Source organism: Somniosus microcephalus, chromosome 9 (genome assembly GCF_052327205.1).
Source record: "Somniosus microcephalus isolate GS21.2 chromosome 9, FLI_Smic_1.0, whole genome shotgun sequence".
NCBI classification, from domain to species: domain Eukaryota; kingdom Metazoa; phylum Chordata; class Chondrichthyes; order Squaliformes; family Somniosidae; genus Somniosus; species Somniosus microcephalus.
Window position 1 is genome coordinate 126,950,338 of NC_140995.1, and position 18,311 is coordinate 126,968,648.

At 44.0% G+C, this 18,311-nt stretch overlaps 1 protein-coding gene across 4 annotated transcripts in view; it reads left to right on the forward strand.

The window, feature by feature from the left end:
* The window catches only part of tmem244 (transmembrane protein 244), a 121,350-nt gene extending 104,486 nt beyond the window's left edge, over positions 1-16,864 (forward strand). The window contains exon 6 of one of the 4 annotated variants that reach the window (XM_085997156.1): positions 12,520-16,864. In XM_085997156.1, the coding sequence (XP_085853282.1) occupies positions 12,520-12,614 (95 nt within the window). In that variant the 3' untranslated portion in view covers positions 12,615-16,864. The remainder of the gene's footprint in view (positions 1-12,519) is intronic. The other 3 variants (XM_085997155.1, XM_085997153.1, XM_085997154.1) reach the window with 3 other exon arrangements.
* The last annotated feature ends 1,447 nt before the right edge of the window (positions 16,865-18,311 follow it).

The following is an 18,311-nucleotide window of genomic DNA, read 5'->3' on the forward strand; positions in this document are numbered from 1 at the left end:
GGATAAAGTGCTAAAGGAGCTTCACGAGGGGCATCTGGGTGGAGTGAAAATGAAGAACCTAGCTAGGGCGTTTGTATGGTGGCCAGGTATCGATGGAGACATCGAAGACATGACCAAGAGCTGCCTAGGATGCCAGAAGGTCCAAAATGCTCCGCCACAGGCCCCTCTACATCCATGGGAGTGGCCCTCATCTCCCTGGCAAAGGGTGCACATCGACTTTGCTGGTCCATTTATGGACTCAATGTTCTTAATCGCAGTTGATGCACACTCCAAGTGGCCGGAGGTAATAAAGATGTCCTCCACCACCACGGAAAAAACCATCACAGTATTAAGGACCATATTTGCCAGGAATGGGCTGCCGGAGCAGATATGTTCTGATAATGGACCGCAATTTGTGTCCGAAGAATTCAGAAAGTTCTTAAAGAACAATGGGGTAAAGCACTACACGTCCGCCCCATACCATCCCGCCACCAATGGATTGGCTGAAAGGTTTGTCCAGACCTTCAAGAAGGCCATCAAGGCCATGGGTAATGAAGACATAAAACTTCAGCACAAGGTGGATAACTTCTTATTTGCATATAGGAATGCAACGCATATGGTTACTAACCAAACTCCCGCCATGATGTTCTACAATAGAAACCTAAGATGCCGGCTGGATTTGGTCAAGCCCAACATCCGAAGGGACTTGGAGAACCGGCAGTTTCAGGGCATGAATGAAAGGCCAACTAGGGCCTTCCAGATAGGCCAACCGGTTTTGGCCCGGGACTACCGTACCGAGAAATGGCAGCCTGGAACTATCTGCACACGATTAGGACCACTGATGTATACCGTGGACATCGGAGACAGCATAATAAGGCGCCATGCTGACCAAATCACCAAGTCATCCGAAAAGGGACAACCTACACCACCACTCTATACATCTAACGATGAAGTAGAGATACCCATATCTACCTCCGATCCGGTGATACTGGAGCCCGATGAACCCGACACTGGCCTTCAAGCCGAATCAGCCTTGCCAGAAGAACCTACTACACCACCAGAAACTACTACACCCCCGAGGCGTTATCCGGACCGAGTCAGGAAGCCTCCTGAGAGACTAACTTATAATTAATTAATACAGCAATGTATATTATTTTGCATATAACATGTAATTAATAATTACTTAAAATATGATGTACTAGTTAGCTAGAAGGGGAGGAATTGTGGTGTATGTGCCTTTAAGAGCCCCAGGTGTGCGTAATGCCGGTAATTGCCACTTGGGCTATATAAGCCTGTGTATTGTGTATATCCTTTAGAAACCCCCCCCCAGACTTGCTTAGTAAATACCTATGAACCAACTCCTGTCTTCAGTGTCTTTATCTACACACGGACACTACACCTTCAACGTTAAATTATAGACCCAGGAGAGTGTCGGGTCATTTCGTGTTTCCTTTTCTATGCTTGCATTCATCACAGGTAGACATTCGACTATGGTCGAGTGGAATATCTCCACTGGATCCACTGCAGGTGCTTCTTCCACCGTCGGCAACGGTAGGCGCGACAATCCATCAGCATTTCCATGCTGTTTAGTTCCTTTGTACTCGATGTCATATTGGTGTGCCCCTAGGAAAAGGGACCACCTCTGTAGCCGTTGTGCTGTCATTATCGGGACGCCCTTCTGAGGGTTGAAAATGGAGACAAGAGGTTGATGATCAGTTAGTAGAGTAAATTTCTGACCGTGCAGGTAGTGATTGAACTTCTTCACCCCCCACACCAGGCTGAGGGCCTCTCTGTCAATCTGGGCGTAGTTACGCTCAGCTGAAGTTAACGAGCATGACGCAAAAGCTATCGGCCTCTCTGAACCATCAAGGAATTTATGTGACAGTACCGCTCCAATGCCGTAGGGAGACGCATCACATGCCAGTCTTATCGGTAGTGATGGGTTGTAGTGAGCCAATACTTCTCTTGAAGTGATTAGGTCTTTACTCTTCTGAAAGGCCCGCTTACATTCATCGCTCCATTTCCATGCTACTCCAGTTTGTAGGGCTTTCAGTGGGTGCAGAATTGTGGACAAATTCGGCAAAAACTTATGGTAGTAATTCACCAATCCGAGGAATGGCCTCAGTTGCGACACATTTTCAGGTGCTGGAGCCTTAACTACCGCTTCAATTTTGTCAGGGGACTTATGTAACCTCTCTTCATCAATCACGTGGCCACAATACGATATCTGTTTCTTAAAAAACTCGCACTTGGGGCGATTGGCTCATAGCCCATGTTCTCTTAGTCTAGTGAGCACCTGCTCTAGGTTGGCAAGGTGTTCACTGTCATCTTCACCTGTCACTAGGATGTCGTCCAAGTAACACTGAGTCCCCGGAATCCCTTGCAGGACTTGTTCCATCGCTCTTTGCCATATCGCCGGAGCTGATGCTACTCCGAATACCAGTCGATTATACTGGTAAAGACCTTTGTGAGTGTTTATCGTGAGATACTTCCTAGAGGATTCTTCAACCTCCATCTGCAAATATGCTTGTGCTAGGTCAATTTTTGTAAAACGCTTCCCTCCAGATAGTGAGGCGAAAATATCTTCTATCCTTGGGAGAGGATATTGTACTGTGTGAAGGACTGGGTTCACCATCACCTTGAAGTCCCCACAGATGCGAACCTTCCTTGGCTCCTCAGACTTATTGTTTAATGTTTTCTTCATGACAGGAACGATGGGTGTTGCCCACTCGCTCCAGTCTACCTTAGATAACATGCCTACATTCTCCAGATTCTCCAGCTCTGCCTCGACGGCTGGGCGAATTGCATATGGTACCGGTCTTGCTTTGAAAAACTTGGGAAGTGCATTCTCTTCTATTTTTATTGAGGCGGTTACGCCTTTAAGAGTTCCCAGTTCATGTTGAAATACCTCATTGGCGTTAGCTAAGATTTTTGACAATCGTCCAGGTGTGACGTCGTCATCCTTTTTACCAGCCACTGTCAGTGCCTGAATGGAGTGCCAGTCTAAACTTATCTTTCTGATCCATTCACGTCCCAATAACAGTGGTCCACCATCTTGCAGTATGTACAGATACAATTTCTGTATTTCCTTGCCGTTGTATTCGACAGGCACCCTTATTTTCCCTCTGGGGTATACTTTTTGCCCCGTATACGTCTTCAAGACAATGGATGTCTCTTTCAAGGGTATGTGTGAGAATAGCCGCTCGTAGTCTCGTCGATTCATGACGGTCAGGGCTGATCTTGTATCCAATTCCATTTTGACTTGGGACCCTGCTATCGTGAGGGTGACCCAAATGGTTCAGTGATCCTCTTTTGCAATTACGTTGTGAAGTTTGAGACAGCTTAGTCTCTTGTTCCCGGATTCACTATCGCTCATCTGGTCTTCGGAACTACTGTCCGTCATCTTTTGTACTTTCCTGTACTGTTCCTTAGTAGCCTTTTTGTTGTCGTTAGTCTTCTTCCCAGACCTGCAAACTCGTGCAATGTGTCCCATCTTTCCGCATTGCCTGCATATTTTGTCCTTGGACCAGCAGTCCTTCTGGTCATGGGTTGTTCTGCCGCAGCGATAACATTTTTCAAATCCCCATGTCTTTTCATGGGTGCCGTATTCCTGTGGCTTTTGCTGTATTTCTGCAGCTCCCCTTGCTGCTGCTTCGTACGATACTGCCACGCTGAAAGCCTTATCTAGCGTCAGCTCTTTCTCTGAGAGTAACCTCTTCTGGGTTCCTTCACTCAGGAGTCCACAGACAAATTTGTCCCGTAGAGTATCTGTCAGTCCTGCTCCGAACTGGCAGTGCTTTGATAGCTTGCGTAGTTCCGTAAGATAATCAGCATTGCTCTCATCTTTATGCTGATTTCTCCTGTGGAATTTAAATCTTTTTGCTATCAGCAGCGGTGTAGGATTTAGGTGTTCCTGTAGGATATCAACAATTTCGTTAAAACTCTTCGCCATCGGTTTGGCTGGAGTAATCAGGTTCCGCAATAGGCCGTACGTTCTTGCGCCCATTAAGTTTAGTAGTACCGATGCCTTTTTCTCATCGGCTACTTCGTTTGCCTTGCAATATACTTCGACTCTTTCCACATACGTGGTCCAGTCTTCTATTGCATTATCGAAGGCAATGATATTGCCAGTCTTCGGCATCTTGGAAATCTAAGATGGTGCCTCCGCGCTTTGCCTTCTTCCCCGATTTAACAAAATAGCGCCTCCCGCGCTTTCCGTCTTCTCCGCTGCTGCTAGCGCTGTTGCTGGCATTTTATGCCTTGATGGCGACGCCCTATGGTCTTCGCGCACTTCCCCCCGCGCTGCTGCTAACGCCGCTCTCCGCGGTTCCTGTGACAAACTGCAGCTCCTCGCGGCTTTCTGCGCTTCTAATTTCTTTTATTTCCCCGTCATCGGAGCAACCCTACGGGACACTTTCCTCCCTCTTCTCGGGTCTGTACGCTGCCCGGCTTCGTAGCACCGGCCGCGCCCTGTGTGCTCCACCCTCTCTCTCTCTCTCCTCTTCCCGACAACGCTGCTCGGCCCCGTTGAAAAGCCACCTGATCGAGCTCTAGCCCGCCGCAGCCCAGGAAGGATCAGTGTACTACCTGCCACCAGCCCGATTAGCTGGAACACCATCGACAGGATAACCAAGCCCCGCTCTTGACAGCCTCTCCTGCAAATCTTCAACTCCGATGAATCAGAGGCGGTTGCCCACGGTCGACGCCCGTTTCTTCTGTTTGTTTTTTTTTCTTTCTTCCTTCTGGCCTCGACCTCTGACAACTTCGCTTCAGGGATGGATCCCCATGAGGTGGTGCAGACTGTAGGTAAGTTCGGATCTGCTCGTCGCCAGTATTATGTCCATGTGTAATTGAGACACGGACTGCAGGAGTTGGTTACAACAGGTCTTTACTGAGTGGAGACAAACTGGAACTAACTATGCAAAGTTACTACACAGGCTTATATACAGGGGTGGTCACTACTGGTACTGCAGTATACAGGGGCTGCAGAATATAGTTCCTTCTGCAAAGTACATACACTACAGGGATGAAAGAACCAAAGGGAAGGTCAGTGATAGGATAGAAAGCAAGAGAGATTAAGAGACATTGAGAGACATTAAGAGATATTCAAGGAACAAAGGATGGCTCTAGCTGAAGTGTGAATGGCCCTGGCAGAATGAAGGACAGCTGCCATGTGGGAGGGAAGAAAATGTGATAGGGGCCGAGGTTATGATCTGGAATTGTTGAACTCTATGTTGAGTCCAGAGGGCTGTAAAGTGCCTAATCGAAAGATGAGGTGCTGTTCCTTGAGCTTACGCTGAGCTTCCGTGGAACAATGCAAGAGGCCGAGGACGGTGAGGTCTGAGTAGGAATGGGTGAAAGGTTATCGGGAGTAGGCAGGAATGTGGAGTAATCAGACCAGCCATGATCTTATTGAATGGCGGAGCAGACTCGAGAGGGCTGAGTGGCCTACTCCTGCTCCTAATTCTTATGTTCGTATGTATGTACGTATGAAACTTTGCCCTGCTGCCAACTGTTGTTCTGTGCTCCTGGAGAAATGGATCAAAGCACCAGTTCTCTATAACAACTCCTGAATGTAGAAAGGCACGGTGCTCCTGCATCTGTGCAGGGGCCAGCAATGCTTGGCTGGTAGTGGCAGAAAGTGTCTGATGGTGGTGGAAGCTACAGTGCATGTTAGGTACAGGGTGCCTGCACTTTGTTAACAGTCAATATCTATAGGACAGATGTAAGTTTCTGGGAGTGGGAAGGCGAAGCAGGGAAATAATCCAGACATCACTTTGTGGGGATGAGGGCGGGGAGAATGTTCAGATGCCAGCAGCCTGTTTCTCACCTGAGAAATGGGTGAGCAGTGGAGGAATATCTGGTGGGTGCCCACCGCCCAGCATTCCCAACCAATACAGGCAAGAGGCTGTTTAAATATACAAACTGGGGTCCTACGCCAGTTATTGCAATTTGCATGGGGAAATGTGCGGAGCATCCAAAGTGCATGCTAATCCCATTTTCTATAGACAAAGTAAGTTTCATGTTTTTAAGTTATTCATTGTGCCAATACATCTTCATAAATCCCCCCCCCCCCCCCCTCTCCCATGCCCCCCCCCATGGTCCTTTGTCACACTGCCGGCCTGTTCTGCCCCCACCCACCAGAATCTGCTCCCCTCTCCCTAACAGGCCCTACCTGCTGGCCGATTCTATGCAGAAACTGGCTGATTTTCTGTGGCACCGAACTGGCAAGCTGCAGCGGAGCGCCCGTTTCGCGTTCATAGCACACCGGTAAAATTTAAATGCGACCTGAAGCTGAAACTGGTTTGGGCCTCCCAGGAGCCATGGGTGCAGCGTCGATATTGTGCTCATTTTGGAAACTGAAAATCTCCCCGTTATTTGTACCAGAATTAGAACTCTACTACAGGGCCTCAATCATAAGCAAAACACTCTGTTCTATTCAAAATGTCCACATTTTATTTTTTAATCTATTAAAGTGTTTCCAACAGTGTACCTGTGGGGAATGTTCATTTAATTTTACTCTGTTATCTAATTGTAACAACAGGTAGCATAGCATAGGGAGAAAGATTTTCATAGGATACAACATATGAACCCATGGCACTCTATTTAATTGATATACGTATTGTTCAGAACAACTAGGCCTAAAAATTTGGTGCTTTGCGCCTCCCGTTAGCGCCCGAAGAGCATGGCGCTGCGGCACGTAGCACCGCGATATTCACTCGCAGCGCCCCAAGAGGGAGGCTGGGCGCTTCCAGTAGCACCCTGCTTCCCTCTTGGGGCGCTACCGGTGAATTTCGGCCATGAGGGCACTAATTCTAGCGAAGCTAGCGATCCGCGACACAAGTTTTCCCCCCTAATGTTTTATACTTCTGAAAAAAAATAGTATTATGTAATGGTGGGACAACTTGCAGCTGTATGTAGGTAAAAGTTACAAACTATTTCTGCAGGGTAAATATATTCAAGCCATATGTGGCTTAGTTCTTGTCTTTGAATTTAACCATGTGTTTTGCATGCTTCCGCTATGACCTTCACTCCATCAGATTGATAGTAATCCACACCTATCACACCATGACACAATAACGCTTTAATCCCGCTCCGTGTCTTTCTTGTATTTTTTCTAAGTTCTGCTCCTGCTCTTTGTATTTTTTGTTATTGTCTTTCTCCTGGTGTTTGTGTTTTTTAAGCTCCACTCCTAGTTTTCGTGTAGTTTTTTTTATCCCAGTCTTTCTGTTTTTAATTATATCCTCAGCGGGTTCCTTTTAACTCCTGCTGTTCACTTTTAGCCCCACTCTCCGTGTCTGTGGGCTTCTTTAACGTTTAGTCCAACTATTTTTTTACTACTTACTCCCAGTACTTCTGGACTTTTTTTTAGTGCCGCTCTGCGTATTTCTGTTGTTAACCATATCTTTTGCTATTTCCTTTTAAGTCCTGCTCCCTGTATTTCTGTTTCTTTTAGTTTTGCCCTCAGTCTGGCACTCCCACTCTCCATGTATGTAGTTTTCCAGTCCCATTTGTGTTTCTTTTTCATTGTTGCTCCTGTTCTTTTTGTCCCTATTCCTAGCTTGTTTTATAAATTTCACACACCATAAAACCTCCTGAGATTTCCTGTCCTCAATTCTTATAATTGTACATATAGGACTAGAAACTGCGGTCAGAGGCGTATCTTCAGAGTGCGCCTCTGACCCGCGAAACCTTTACGAACCTACCTTCAGGCGCCCAGGCTGCATAGTGTTACGGGGCTGTGCATCCATGTGGACAGCAGCGTTAAGGCCCACGGATCCCAGGGACACAGGCAGTTCAGAAGCGTCCCCGGGATCACATGGGCCAGGCCCTCCAATCACAAAGGAGGATTCCATTGCAATCATTTACGAAGGGAATCCCCTAATGATATGCAATAGAATCCCCAAATAATTATACAATTTACAGAATTCTAATAATTATAAATGTACTGAATTTCAATTTTATTCATAAGTCCCTTCATTGCACCAACCTCAATAAAAAAAAATATTTTTTGATAAATAATTTTAAACATCTTAATTATTCGTAAAGGTTTCGCGGGTCAGAGGCGCACTCTGAAGATACGCCTCTGACCGCAGTTTCTAGTCCTATATGTACAATATTTGCATAAATGAATTTAAAGTGTATGTGCATCATTTTTGATTTTTAAGTGTTTAATTTAAGGCTTATATTTACCCTGGCGCTGATGAAAACAGGCCCTATGCCTGCTTTTACCAGCCGTAAGATTTGCGTGGGCAATTGCTGGGCAGTTGTTGGGCAAATAGCCCAACTCTGCACCAGCAATACAGGAAACTTTGTGCTATCCGGAGGTGAGCTATCCGGCAATCTGGAACCACCAGCAAAAATCAGCAGCCGTTTTTTATTCTTTTTGTTTGTTTTTTTTGCTTTGTTTGAACAGTCAAGCTGTGCAAGGTCTGTAGCTATAGCAACAGCTTCAGCTACAGAGCTTTAGGGCCACACCCGAGTGTTTAGAAGCTGTTGCTAAGCAACAGTGTTTGTTGTCAAATACGGAGATAAGAATCTCCGTATCTCTCAACATTAACTCTGGAGAGTACGGCACGTTTTAGGCAACGGCAGCAGCTCGGTCCCGTGGGTGCCGGATAGCACAAAGTTTCCTGTACTGAGTTTTCAGGCGGTTCGAATGATCAAGGCATACCTTGACAGATCGCAAGTGCTGGATTTCGTGCATGCACAAGCACATGCGGAAACCCGGAAGTTGCGGGGCCTTTCAAAAGGATTACGACGGCGTACTCTGGGAGTATGCTGTCAGGGAGAGCACAATTTCAGGGTCATTAATTTGACCTTTCCTCACTACATTTTCACTCACCATTCTCCTCATTGTAATTGCCCCAACTCCCTATGCCCTGCTTGAATGTCATCCCACCAACATCGTCTGTCCTTTTCCAACACCAAATTCTGTGAAATCCATTAAATTTACTTCTGAAACTTTTCAACACTTCCTGTCACTCAGCCTTTACCACCCATTCACCACCACAACCTTTTCCGCACTAACTACCACCAACCTCTTCAGAGCCCATCTGTTTCCTCTCCTAATGTTTCATACCTCCCCATCACTTAAGCACTACTCCCCAACCTACTCCTTAAACCATCACATGTCCAACTCAACATTTGCACTCTGAATAACAGGGAAACTGATAGTCGTACAAACGTAAAATCCTATTAATACTTTTAATACATCAGTTCTGTATAAAATATGACATATAAATTATATTCAGTACTTTATACACACTATAGAAAAAAATTCTACAAGTTTCTTTTGATAAATATATGTACACAATACGGACTAATTTTCAACTTGCCTCCTGGGCATAAAACTGGTGTTACAGTTTGCTGGCCCTTTATGGAAACCATCAGGTTTTCATTTACATTCCATTTCTACCCCTATGTCTATAAGTACATTTTACCACATAATTTATATATTTTACATTTTTTCTTGCTTCTACTTAATTTCCATTTTTACATGCCTCCACTATTATATGATACCTTCTTATTTGCTATTTTATTCAAAATTGTAATTGCTTCACTTTTTAATTCTTTTCATCATTTCTTTATTGACTTACAATAACACATTGTAACATCCAATGCTCCTGTCCTTGTCAAATAGCTTATCATCTGACTTCACGTTTGCAATGCCACGAGAGATCAACTAGAAATATATTTAAAATATTATGTTTCCAAGCACTTTCTGTCATGTTTTTCAATTATAAATTCCCATGTCCACATTTACTGGAAATGGTTTAAGTAAAGGTTGTAATTATTTGTAACAAAGTTCTGATTGGTCCCCTTGGAGGACAAGACCAGATTTCTGATTGGTAGCCTTGTAGGAGAAAACACACCCAGCAGTTTGTCTGGAATGTGTACTTACATCCTGCCTGCCTGAGTAATCAAGATCTTTGCAATGTGTAATTTGATCCATTCATTGTGACAGCCAGCTCCAGAGCTCACAGTGCTAACACTACTGCTTTCAGAGAACAGAGCTCACTCTCCTGGGTTAGGAGCACTCACATTGCCGAGTTCAGATAGGAAGGGGTGAGGCTATGGAGGGATTTTAACAAGAGGATGAGAATTTTAAAATCAAGGTGCTGGTGGACAATGTTGTCCCTAATTTTTTTGGGGGGTATGCAGTCCCTTTAACGGGCTGCGCCGTTGCGCAGGTTAGCGAGCACGGGGTGATGGGTGAATGGGATTTGCTGTGTGTTAGGTTACGTGCAGCAGAGTTTTGGATGAGCTCAAGTTCATTGAGGGTGGAAGATTGGAGGCTGGCCAGGAGAACATGGGAATAGTTGAGTCTGGCAAATAACACATAAATGTAATGTTATTCATTTTGTAGGACCAACACAGAATACGTTCTCATTTTTAAAAATTCATTTATTTATTGCCCATCCTGAGTTGCCCTTGAGAGGATGGTAGTGAGCTGCCTTCTTGAATCGCTGCGGTCAGGGGCGGGGTGGGGGGGAAGCGGAGGGAGAACATGGTGCAGGTGTAAAGGAGGTGGGGGTGGAAGAACGTGATCCAGGCCTAACAAAGGGCGGGAGAACATGATCTATCTTCCCATTGGATCATGTTTTTGCTCTCACCCCACCCCTCTTTAGACCTGGATCACGATCTCCCCCCACCCCACCCCCCCCACTGCTCTCTCCATGCTCCCTCCGCAACAAGTTCCTGACCTTCTCTTCCCCGAGTTCCTGACCTCCCCCCCTCCGAATTCCTGACCTTCAGTCCCCTCTCCTCTCCCCCCTTCGATCTCCATTCAACCAAGGATGGCAGTCAAAGTTTACGCCTCCCAATATAATTTTCCTCTGCAGAGGCGCACTGCCACCCCTGCACGGAACAACCCACCCACTCATTGCGCCATTGACATTGACAATTAGAACCAAATTTGAGCACTCCCCAAGGCTACCCCTTCGATCCCCTCTCCGCTCTCCTCCCTTCGGCCCCCTCTCTTCTCTCCCCCCCTCATCCAACCCCCTGACCTTCTCCGCACATAGCCGAGGAAAGTGTGGTGGTGCAGGCCACAGCCACCACACTGTTGGGTACTGCGCATGTGTGACCAGATCGAGTACGCAAGTCCGGTACCAAACAGGCGCTAATGCACAGTGGGAGTCAAAAACGCAGCGCAAATAATCACTCCGTTAAGTAAACTTGTGACATGGTAATTACACAATCCCTCCAGTGGAGATGTTGCAGCATCACTACTGGCAGGAGGGTGTAATTACAGCATGAAAGGTTTACATAGGCAGTTCCCATTATAAATGGGCACCTATGGATTTGCAATGGAAATATAGAAATAAGGACAGAATGAATGACGTTAAAGTTGTGATTGAATTATGTCTGTATGTCCTGGTCCAATTATCCCCTGCCCTCTAATCATACTTCACCTGAAGACTACACTTGTGTACTCCTATGTGCAATACCACAGGATATCAACTAGTGGGCTTAAATGTTACATGATTACAAAGGATTTGCCATTATCCTCCTGTCCCAGCCTGACAGTTCTGCAATGACATTTGTGTACTGATGGATTTTATTGCTGGATGTTAAGATAAATGTAAACGTGCACAATAGTTCATTAAATTATTGGCAGGAATTACAGCTCTCTCTGCAAATGTAATGAGAGATTTGGAGAATCTTTAGCTTCTGTCTTTTATAAAGATGTGCTAGTTGTATTATTTCTGTTATATTCCATTGTTGACAATAAATGCCATTAATACTGACCACACAATTACAAAAATCAAAGCAGAAAGATGGTTGACAAGCTAACTAGTTCAAAGAAAGCCGCGGGACTAGGGGAGAGGAAGAAAGGGTGGCAAACAATATGTGGAAGGAAGAAATACCTAGGTTGCACAAGCTGGGAGGTACATCCACAAACCAACCACAACCACATACTGGTGCCAAACCCTTTCATCTGCAATGAGTATCTATAATATAAGATTTGAGTTGTGTGAAATGTACCATGAGATGCCATAACTAAAATGATTGCAACAAAGAATTAAAAAATGCACTAAACTTAGTGTATCTAATTATAATCTGAAGAATTTCAATTAAAAGATATGTTGGAAACTACTCTAGGAAATGTAAGTAAATTTAATTTAATTAACATCGGTTTAAAATGCCCTTGGGTTTCCTGAGCTATTAGGTAATTAGAATGGTGTTCCCGCTTATACCATGTGATAACTTAGCCTGGCAGCAGCTTTCTGAAAGTTTGATCGTTTGACTGGGTACCTTAGAATTGTGTATCCAATCAAGGAAAAAGATTTCCTCTGTGTGATTTTCCTGACAAAATATTGTAAACAAGTTCATAAAGAACCAGCTTATGATTGCTGCACTGTGCACACAGAGATAATCTCTTCTCCAGACTGTCAGAATCAGAAACTAACAATCTCTATAGGTTGTTTTGAATCTAGAAGTAAGGATGTCTGGCTACTGGAACCAAAATCTGATTATGTTTCAATGTCTGTTTTTAAGTACAAATGTTCTAAGTTTTCTATTATTTCCATCTAGGTTGTGCTTTGTTAATAATGATCTGTAGTGGACGACTTCTTGTGCATTTTGCATTCCAAGACAACATCATTTATCCACTTCTGGATGACTTTTGAACAGAGCCAACACTTTCCATAAGAGCTGCACTGCTTGAATTGTGTCCGGTTGCTGTGCGTTCCCTCTGTGATTCGACGGGGCTGGAATTTCTCTGTGCATCAAGTTTGGCATATTTGGGACTCTTTCTGTAACATAAAAATCCAGGAATGCGAAAAGGCCATTTCACTGAGCCAGATGACTCTGTCCTCTGGGTTCCATTTCAGAGCTGGACCTGAACATTTAAAAAGAAATATTCCTATTCAGACCAATTGAGATAGATTTACAACTGACCACCTGGGCGTAAACTGGCCCTGCGGGTCTGCTTTAGAAACCACCCCATTTTAATTTCCATTGAAATCAATGGAAATTAATATTGGGCAGTTTCCATAATAAGTGGCTGATCTGCAATGCCAGTTTTATGTCGGGCAGTAAGTTGAAAATGTATCCCATTATCTCTGTACCCTTTTCTAAATCAGGTGTTGATTCAGTGGAGTGAGTATTACTGCACTAGGTGGCAGTTTATTCTACAAATTGACAACTCTGAGTAAAAAAAATGTTTGGGTCGATCACATAGCTTTCTCAGTTTATAATCGCATCCTTTGATTTTGCATATACTGGTTGTGCATAAAATATCTTGCTACATCTTATCAGCTGCCTTTAATATTTAAAAAACCTGGATCATATCCCTTAATCTTACTTTATTTCAAATGAACATACAATAGATGAGGCAGTGCGGCTCTGTATTGCACTACAACTGTATGTCATAACTGATTTTACCTACGGGGATCAAAATCCAAACGCCTACCAGTATGTGTTAAATTGAATGAGTGACAGTGGAGTTACTTTCATAGCTTAAGCAGGCAATTGCTGAGAAAAATTATTTTAGAAATTGTGAACTTCAAATGGATTTCACATCAGATGAAGAGACAGAAAATGTATTAACATTGATATTCAACAATTTTTGAGAGAAATTTTCACTTTGGTTGTGGGTGGAAAGCTAATGGTTGCTGATTGACTGCCCCTTATACTCCCCGCCCGATTTCCCTCTCCATTCAAATATTTTTTAATATTGCCAGGAAAATGCTGACGTAATTACATGTTGCAAGCTGACTGGTATCTTATTGTAGTAATAGCACTGATCCTTCTGTGACAGCAATTTGGGATTTAGTTATCCCGAAAGAGTTTAATTTTAATATGTTGGATGTCATTATACTGTACAGCACATATTTCATATTATAAACCTGGAGGAACTGAATAGCTCACGTGTAAAACAGCTACAGTTAATTTATTTGTGTTACTTTGCTTTACAAATATCACAAGGAACCACTGAACAAAAGTGAATAGTGTTCAATTTAAAAATATTTCAGTTTTGCTCCAGGGCTACAAGAACGATAAAATGTTACTGCAAACCAATTGTTTGAAAGCAAATGTTTATAACCAAACCACAATACGCTCAAAGTTCAGAAGGAAAATCAAGCTTGAGAAACAATAACAGTGAACATGTCTAGTTCTATACATGTCTACAGAGAGTAATATTGTAATAATATACCAGAGTGTATGAGAAATAAATCTGACTGATGAATTGTAGACTGACTGGTATTAAACATACACGATCCAATTATTTGAGATTTGTGTTTCCTGCTTTTCTTCCTTAAAACTGATGGATTACAACATGATGAATATTGTATGAACAAGTCTGTTCCTTGTCATCTGTCACGTTGAAACATAAAAATCCTCTTTTGCACTCAGCTTTTGAGACTGAGAGATCAAGAAAGTTTGTTCCCTGACTGCAATCCCAAACAACAACTGTACAAGTCAGTTGCCTCTTTGAGATGAAAGCTCAGTATTTCAGAGAGTAGGTGCATTGAGCTGAAGCACATGAAATTAATGAACATTATATATTCCCAATTCTGGAGGATCTTCTTATTTTTCAGCCTATAACACACCATGCACATCATTAACATACATTACAATCTCATTTTCACTTGAAGTAAATCCCACACTTGATTGGCAGACATACATGCGCACCATATCAAAAACCTGCCACATCCAAAATGGATTGCTGTACAAATCTGTGCCTTAAGACTGCATATATACTGTTTTATATTTAAATAAAGTCTGGGCCATATTTAAGTGTTTTTAACAGGAGCTGTCTTGATTCCCCCAGCTTCCTCTGCTCAGAGCGCAGTACTGAACATTGGTCAGTGTCATAATTTAAAGCATTAGCACCACTTATGGGTTAAAATGCTAGAGTTGTAACACTTGCACATCTGAGAGGTGGCTTGGATGCACTTTCCGACATCCTGAGGTTGTGAAAGGGGCTATATAACGAATTAACTTACTAACTTCCTTTCTTCCTTCCATAATTATTTTTCAATGCAGAGAGTCCATAATGACAGCCAACTGAATGAAGTGTATGATTCAATGCCTCTTGTTGGTTGAATAATACAACAACTTGTATTTATATCGCGCCTTTAATGTAGTAAAACGTCCCAAGTCGCTTCACAGGAGTATTATAAGACAAAAACGTGAAACTGAGCCACATAAGGAGAAATTAGGGCAGATAAATAAAGTAACACATAGACAACATAAACACATTTTTGTCCTTTTGAACAAGGGATGATTTCAATATCTTATTTTTGTGAAGTTGAATTATTACAGGTGGAGACATAAAATACATTGACTCTAACTTTGAACTGGAGATTGGATCTAGCACCCTAATGTTTGTGTTATTAAACCACAGGGCTGTGCTGTGCCCCACTGAGACCTGCCTTTGCTTCGCCGCTGACTGCAAATTCCGGGCCAATATTTCCCCAGTTTATGTAACACAAATAAAAATGAAATATCAGGGTGGGTATTGCATTGCCTGCGGAATGGCACTAGATCACTGTTCTTTGGGCGTTGCACACACTGATGGCATTCCCTTCTGCCCTCGCACTATAATGCAAGTTTAGCTCATTATACTATATATTTAATACTCTGCCAGTTACTGCTTGAAGCGCTGGGAGCACCACTGGATCACAAGCTCATTATCAGGTTGCAGCTTACCCTTAAAGATATCCTGCAACTGAAAGGGAAAAATGGCTGCAGTTAGATTGGGGGAGAACTGTCGCACTCAGTGGCATAGCTTTGGGGATCTTGTGCAGGAGGAGGTCCTGCAGAGAAAGGTGGCTCTTCTTGGTAAAAGGAGCATAGAAGTGATATCTAGGTCACTAAATAACAGAAGAATGGAAGGCAATTTGTAAAAAAACCCTCAAAACCACCGCTTGCAGTAGAATACAAAAGAGTCAGCTCAGACTTGTACATTGAGCTTGTATACTCATTGTTCATTTCCCAGGCCCATGCTGAGTTTCTCCTGAGATATCCACCTGCCTTCTCTGCCTCAGCCTCAGCACTGAGTGAATCCTCATCCTCGGTGAATTCAATCTCCATCTCAGCTCCCCTTGCCCTCTCTCCTCTGAATTCACTGATCTCCTGTCCTCTATAAATCCATATTCATGGCTATCCCCTCGACCTTGTCATCTCCCATAACCTCTCTACTCTCAGGAATTCACGGAAAAGGAATCCCTGCCCCAGGCTTTTTCCCCTTTTTGGCATGTACCTTATAAGTTATGGATGACGGAATACTCCACACTCCCCCCACCGATCCCCCAAGCCAATCAGAAATGTGAACAACTCATAAATGGAGCAGAAACCCAATATATTGTGATACCACCCTAAATGCCTCAGTCCCCATGGATGATCCACTCAAGTTGTACTTGTCCCCACCCCAAGAATTTTGGTCCTTACGTGTGTGCCTATCTCTCTCTCTTACTTCCTTGCCTCTCTCTCTACCTGTGTCTGGCAGCTGGTAGTAATTAGAATGATTACTTTGGTTAGCTATCAACAAAACCTGGATTATAATCAGGCAATAACTATAGGCTGTTTACTTCAACATTCAAACTTTCTTTGAAAAAGGAACTCAAATTATGATGAAAGAAGGCATTCTGTCTCCCTGAGCTTAATGCACTCTGAAGCTTAAAGAACACAAAACAAAGTTACATTTGGTTTGTAATTAGCACAGTGTAATTTTGTTCTTGCATTGTGTCCCTTTTCTTTTCTCTCCCTCACAACCACGCATGGACACAGCTTTTTTGCTTTAAGAAACACTCAAGATAAATGTTGATGTTAGTATAGTGGTTATGTTACTGGACTAGTAATCCAGAGGCCTGGACCAATGATCCAGAGACATGAGTTCAAATTCCACCACGGCAGCTGGGGAATTCAAATTCAGTTAATTAAATAAATCTGGAATAAAAAAAAGCGAGTATCAGTAATGGTGACCATGAAACAATCGGATTGTCGAAAAAAAACCATCTGGTTCATTAATGTCCATTAGGGAAGGCAATCTGCCGTCCTTACCTGGTCTGGTCTATATGTGACTCCAGACCCACAGCAATGTGGTTGACTCTTAACTGCCCTCTGAAATGGCCTAGCAAGCCACTCAGTTGTAACAAACCGCGACAGAAAACAATAATAAGAATAAAACCAAACGGACCACCAGGCATCGACCTTGGCACCGAGTTCGGATATAACAACGGCACACCCAGCCCAGTCAACCCTGCAAAGTCCTCCTCACTAACACCTAGGGACTTGTGTCAAAATTGGGAGAGCTGTCACACAGACTAGTCAGCAACAGCCTGACATAGTCATACTCACAGAATCATACCTTTCAGCCAATGTCCCAAACTCCTCCATCATCATCCCTGGGTATGTCCTGTCTCATCGGCAGGACAGACCCACCAGAGGTGGCGGTACAGTGGTATATAGTCGGGAGGGAGTGGTCTTGGGAGTCCTCAACATTGACTCCGGACCCCATGAAGTCTCATGGATTCAGGTCAAGCATGGGCAAGGAAACCTCCTGCTGATTACTACCTACCGCCCTCCCTCAGCTGATGAATCAGTACCCCTCTACTTGACCTCGTCTTCACCAATCTACCTGTCGCAGATGCATCTGTCCATGACAGCATTGGTAGCAGTGACCACCGCACAGTCCTTGTGGAGATGGAGTCATGTCTTCACACTGAGGACACCCTCCATCGTGTTGTGTGGCACTACCACCATGCTAAATGGGATAGATTCAGAAGAGAGCTAGCAGCTCAAAACTGGGCATCCATGAGGCGCTGTGGGCTATCAGCAGCAGCAGAATTATATTCCACCACAACCTGTAACCTCTTGGCCCGGCATATCCCTCACTCTACCATTACCATCAAGCCAGGGGACCAACCCTGGTTCAATATGGAGTGTAGAAGAGCATGCCAGGAGCAGCACCAGGCATACCTAAAAATGAGGTGCCAACCTGGGGAAGCTGCAACACAGGACTACATGCATGCTAAACAGAGAAAGCAGCATGCTATAGACAGAGCTAAGCGATCCCACAATCAATGGATTATATCAAAGCTCTGCAGTCCTGCCACATCCAGTAGGGAATGGCGGTGGACAATTAAACAACTAACGGGAGGAACCCCATCCTCAACCCTCTTTAGCCAGAAGTGCCGAGTGGATGATCCATATCGGCCTCCTCCTGAGGTCCCCACCATCACAGGAGCCAGTCTTCAGCCAATTCGATTCACTCCACATGATAGTTAGAAACAGCTGAGTGCACTGGATACAGCAAAGGCTATGGGCACTGACAACATCCTGGCTGTCGTGCTGAAGACTTGTGCTCCAGAACTAGC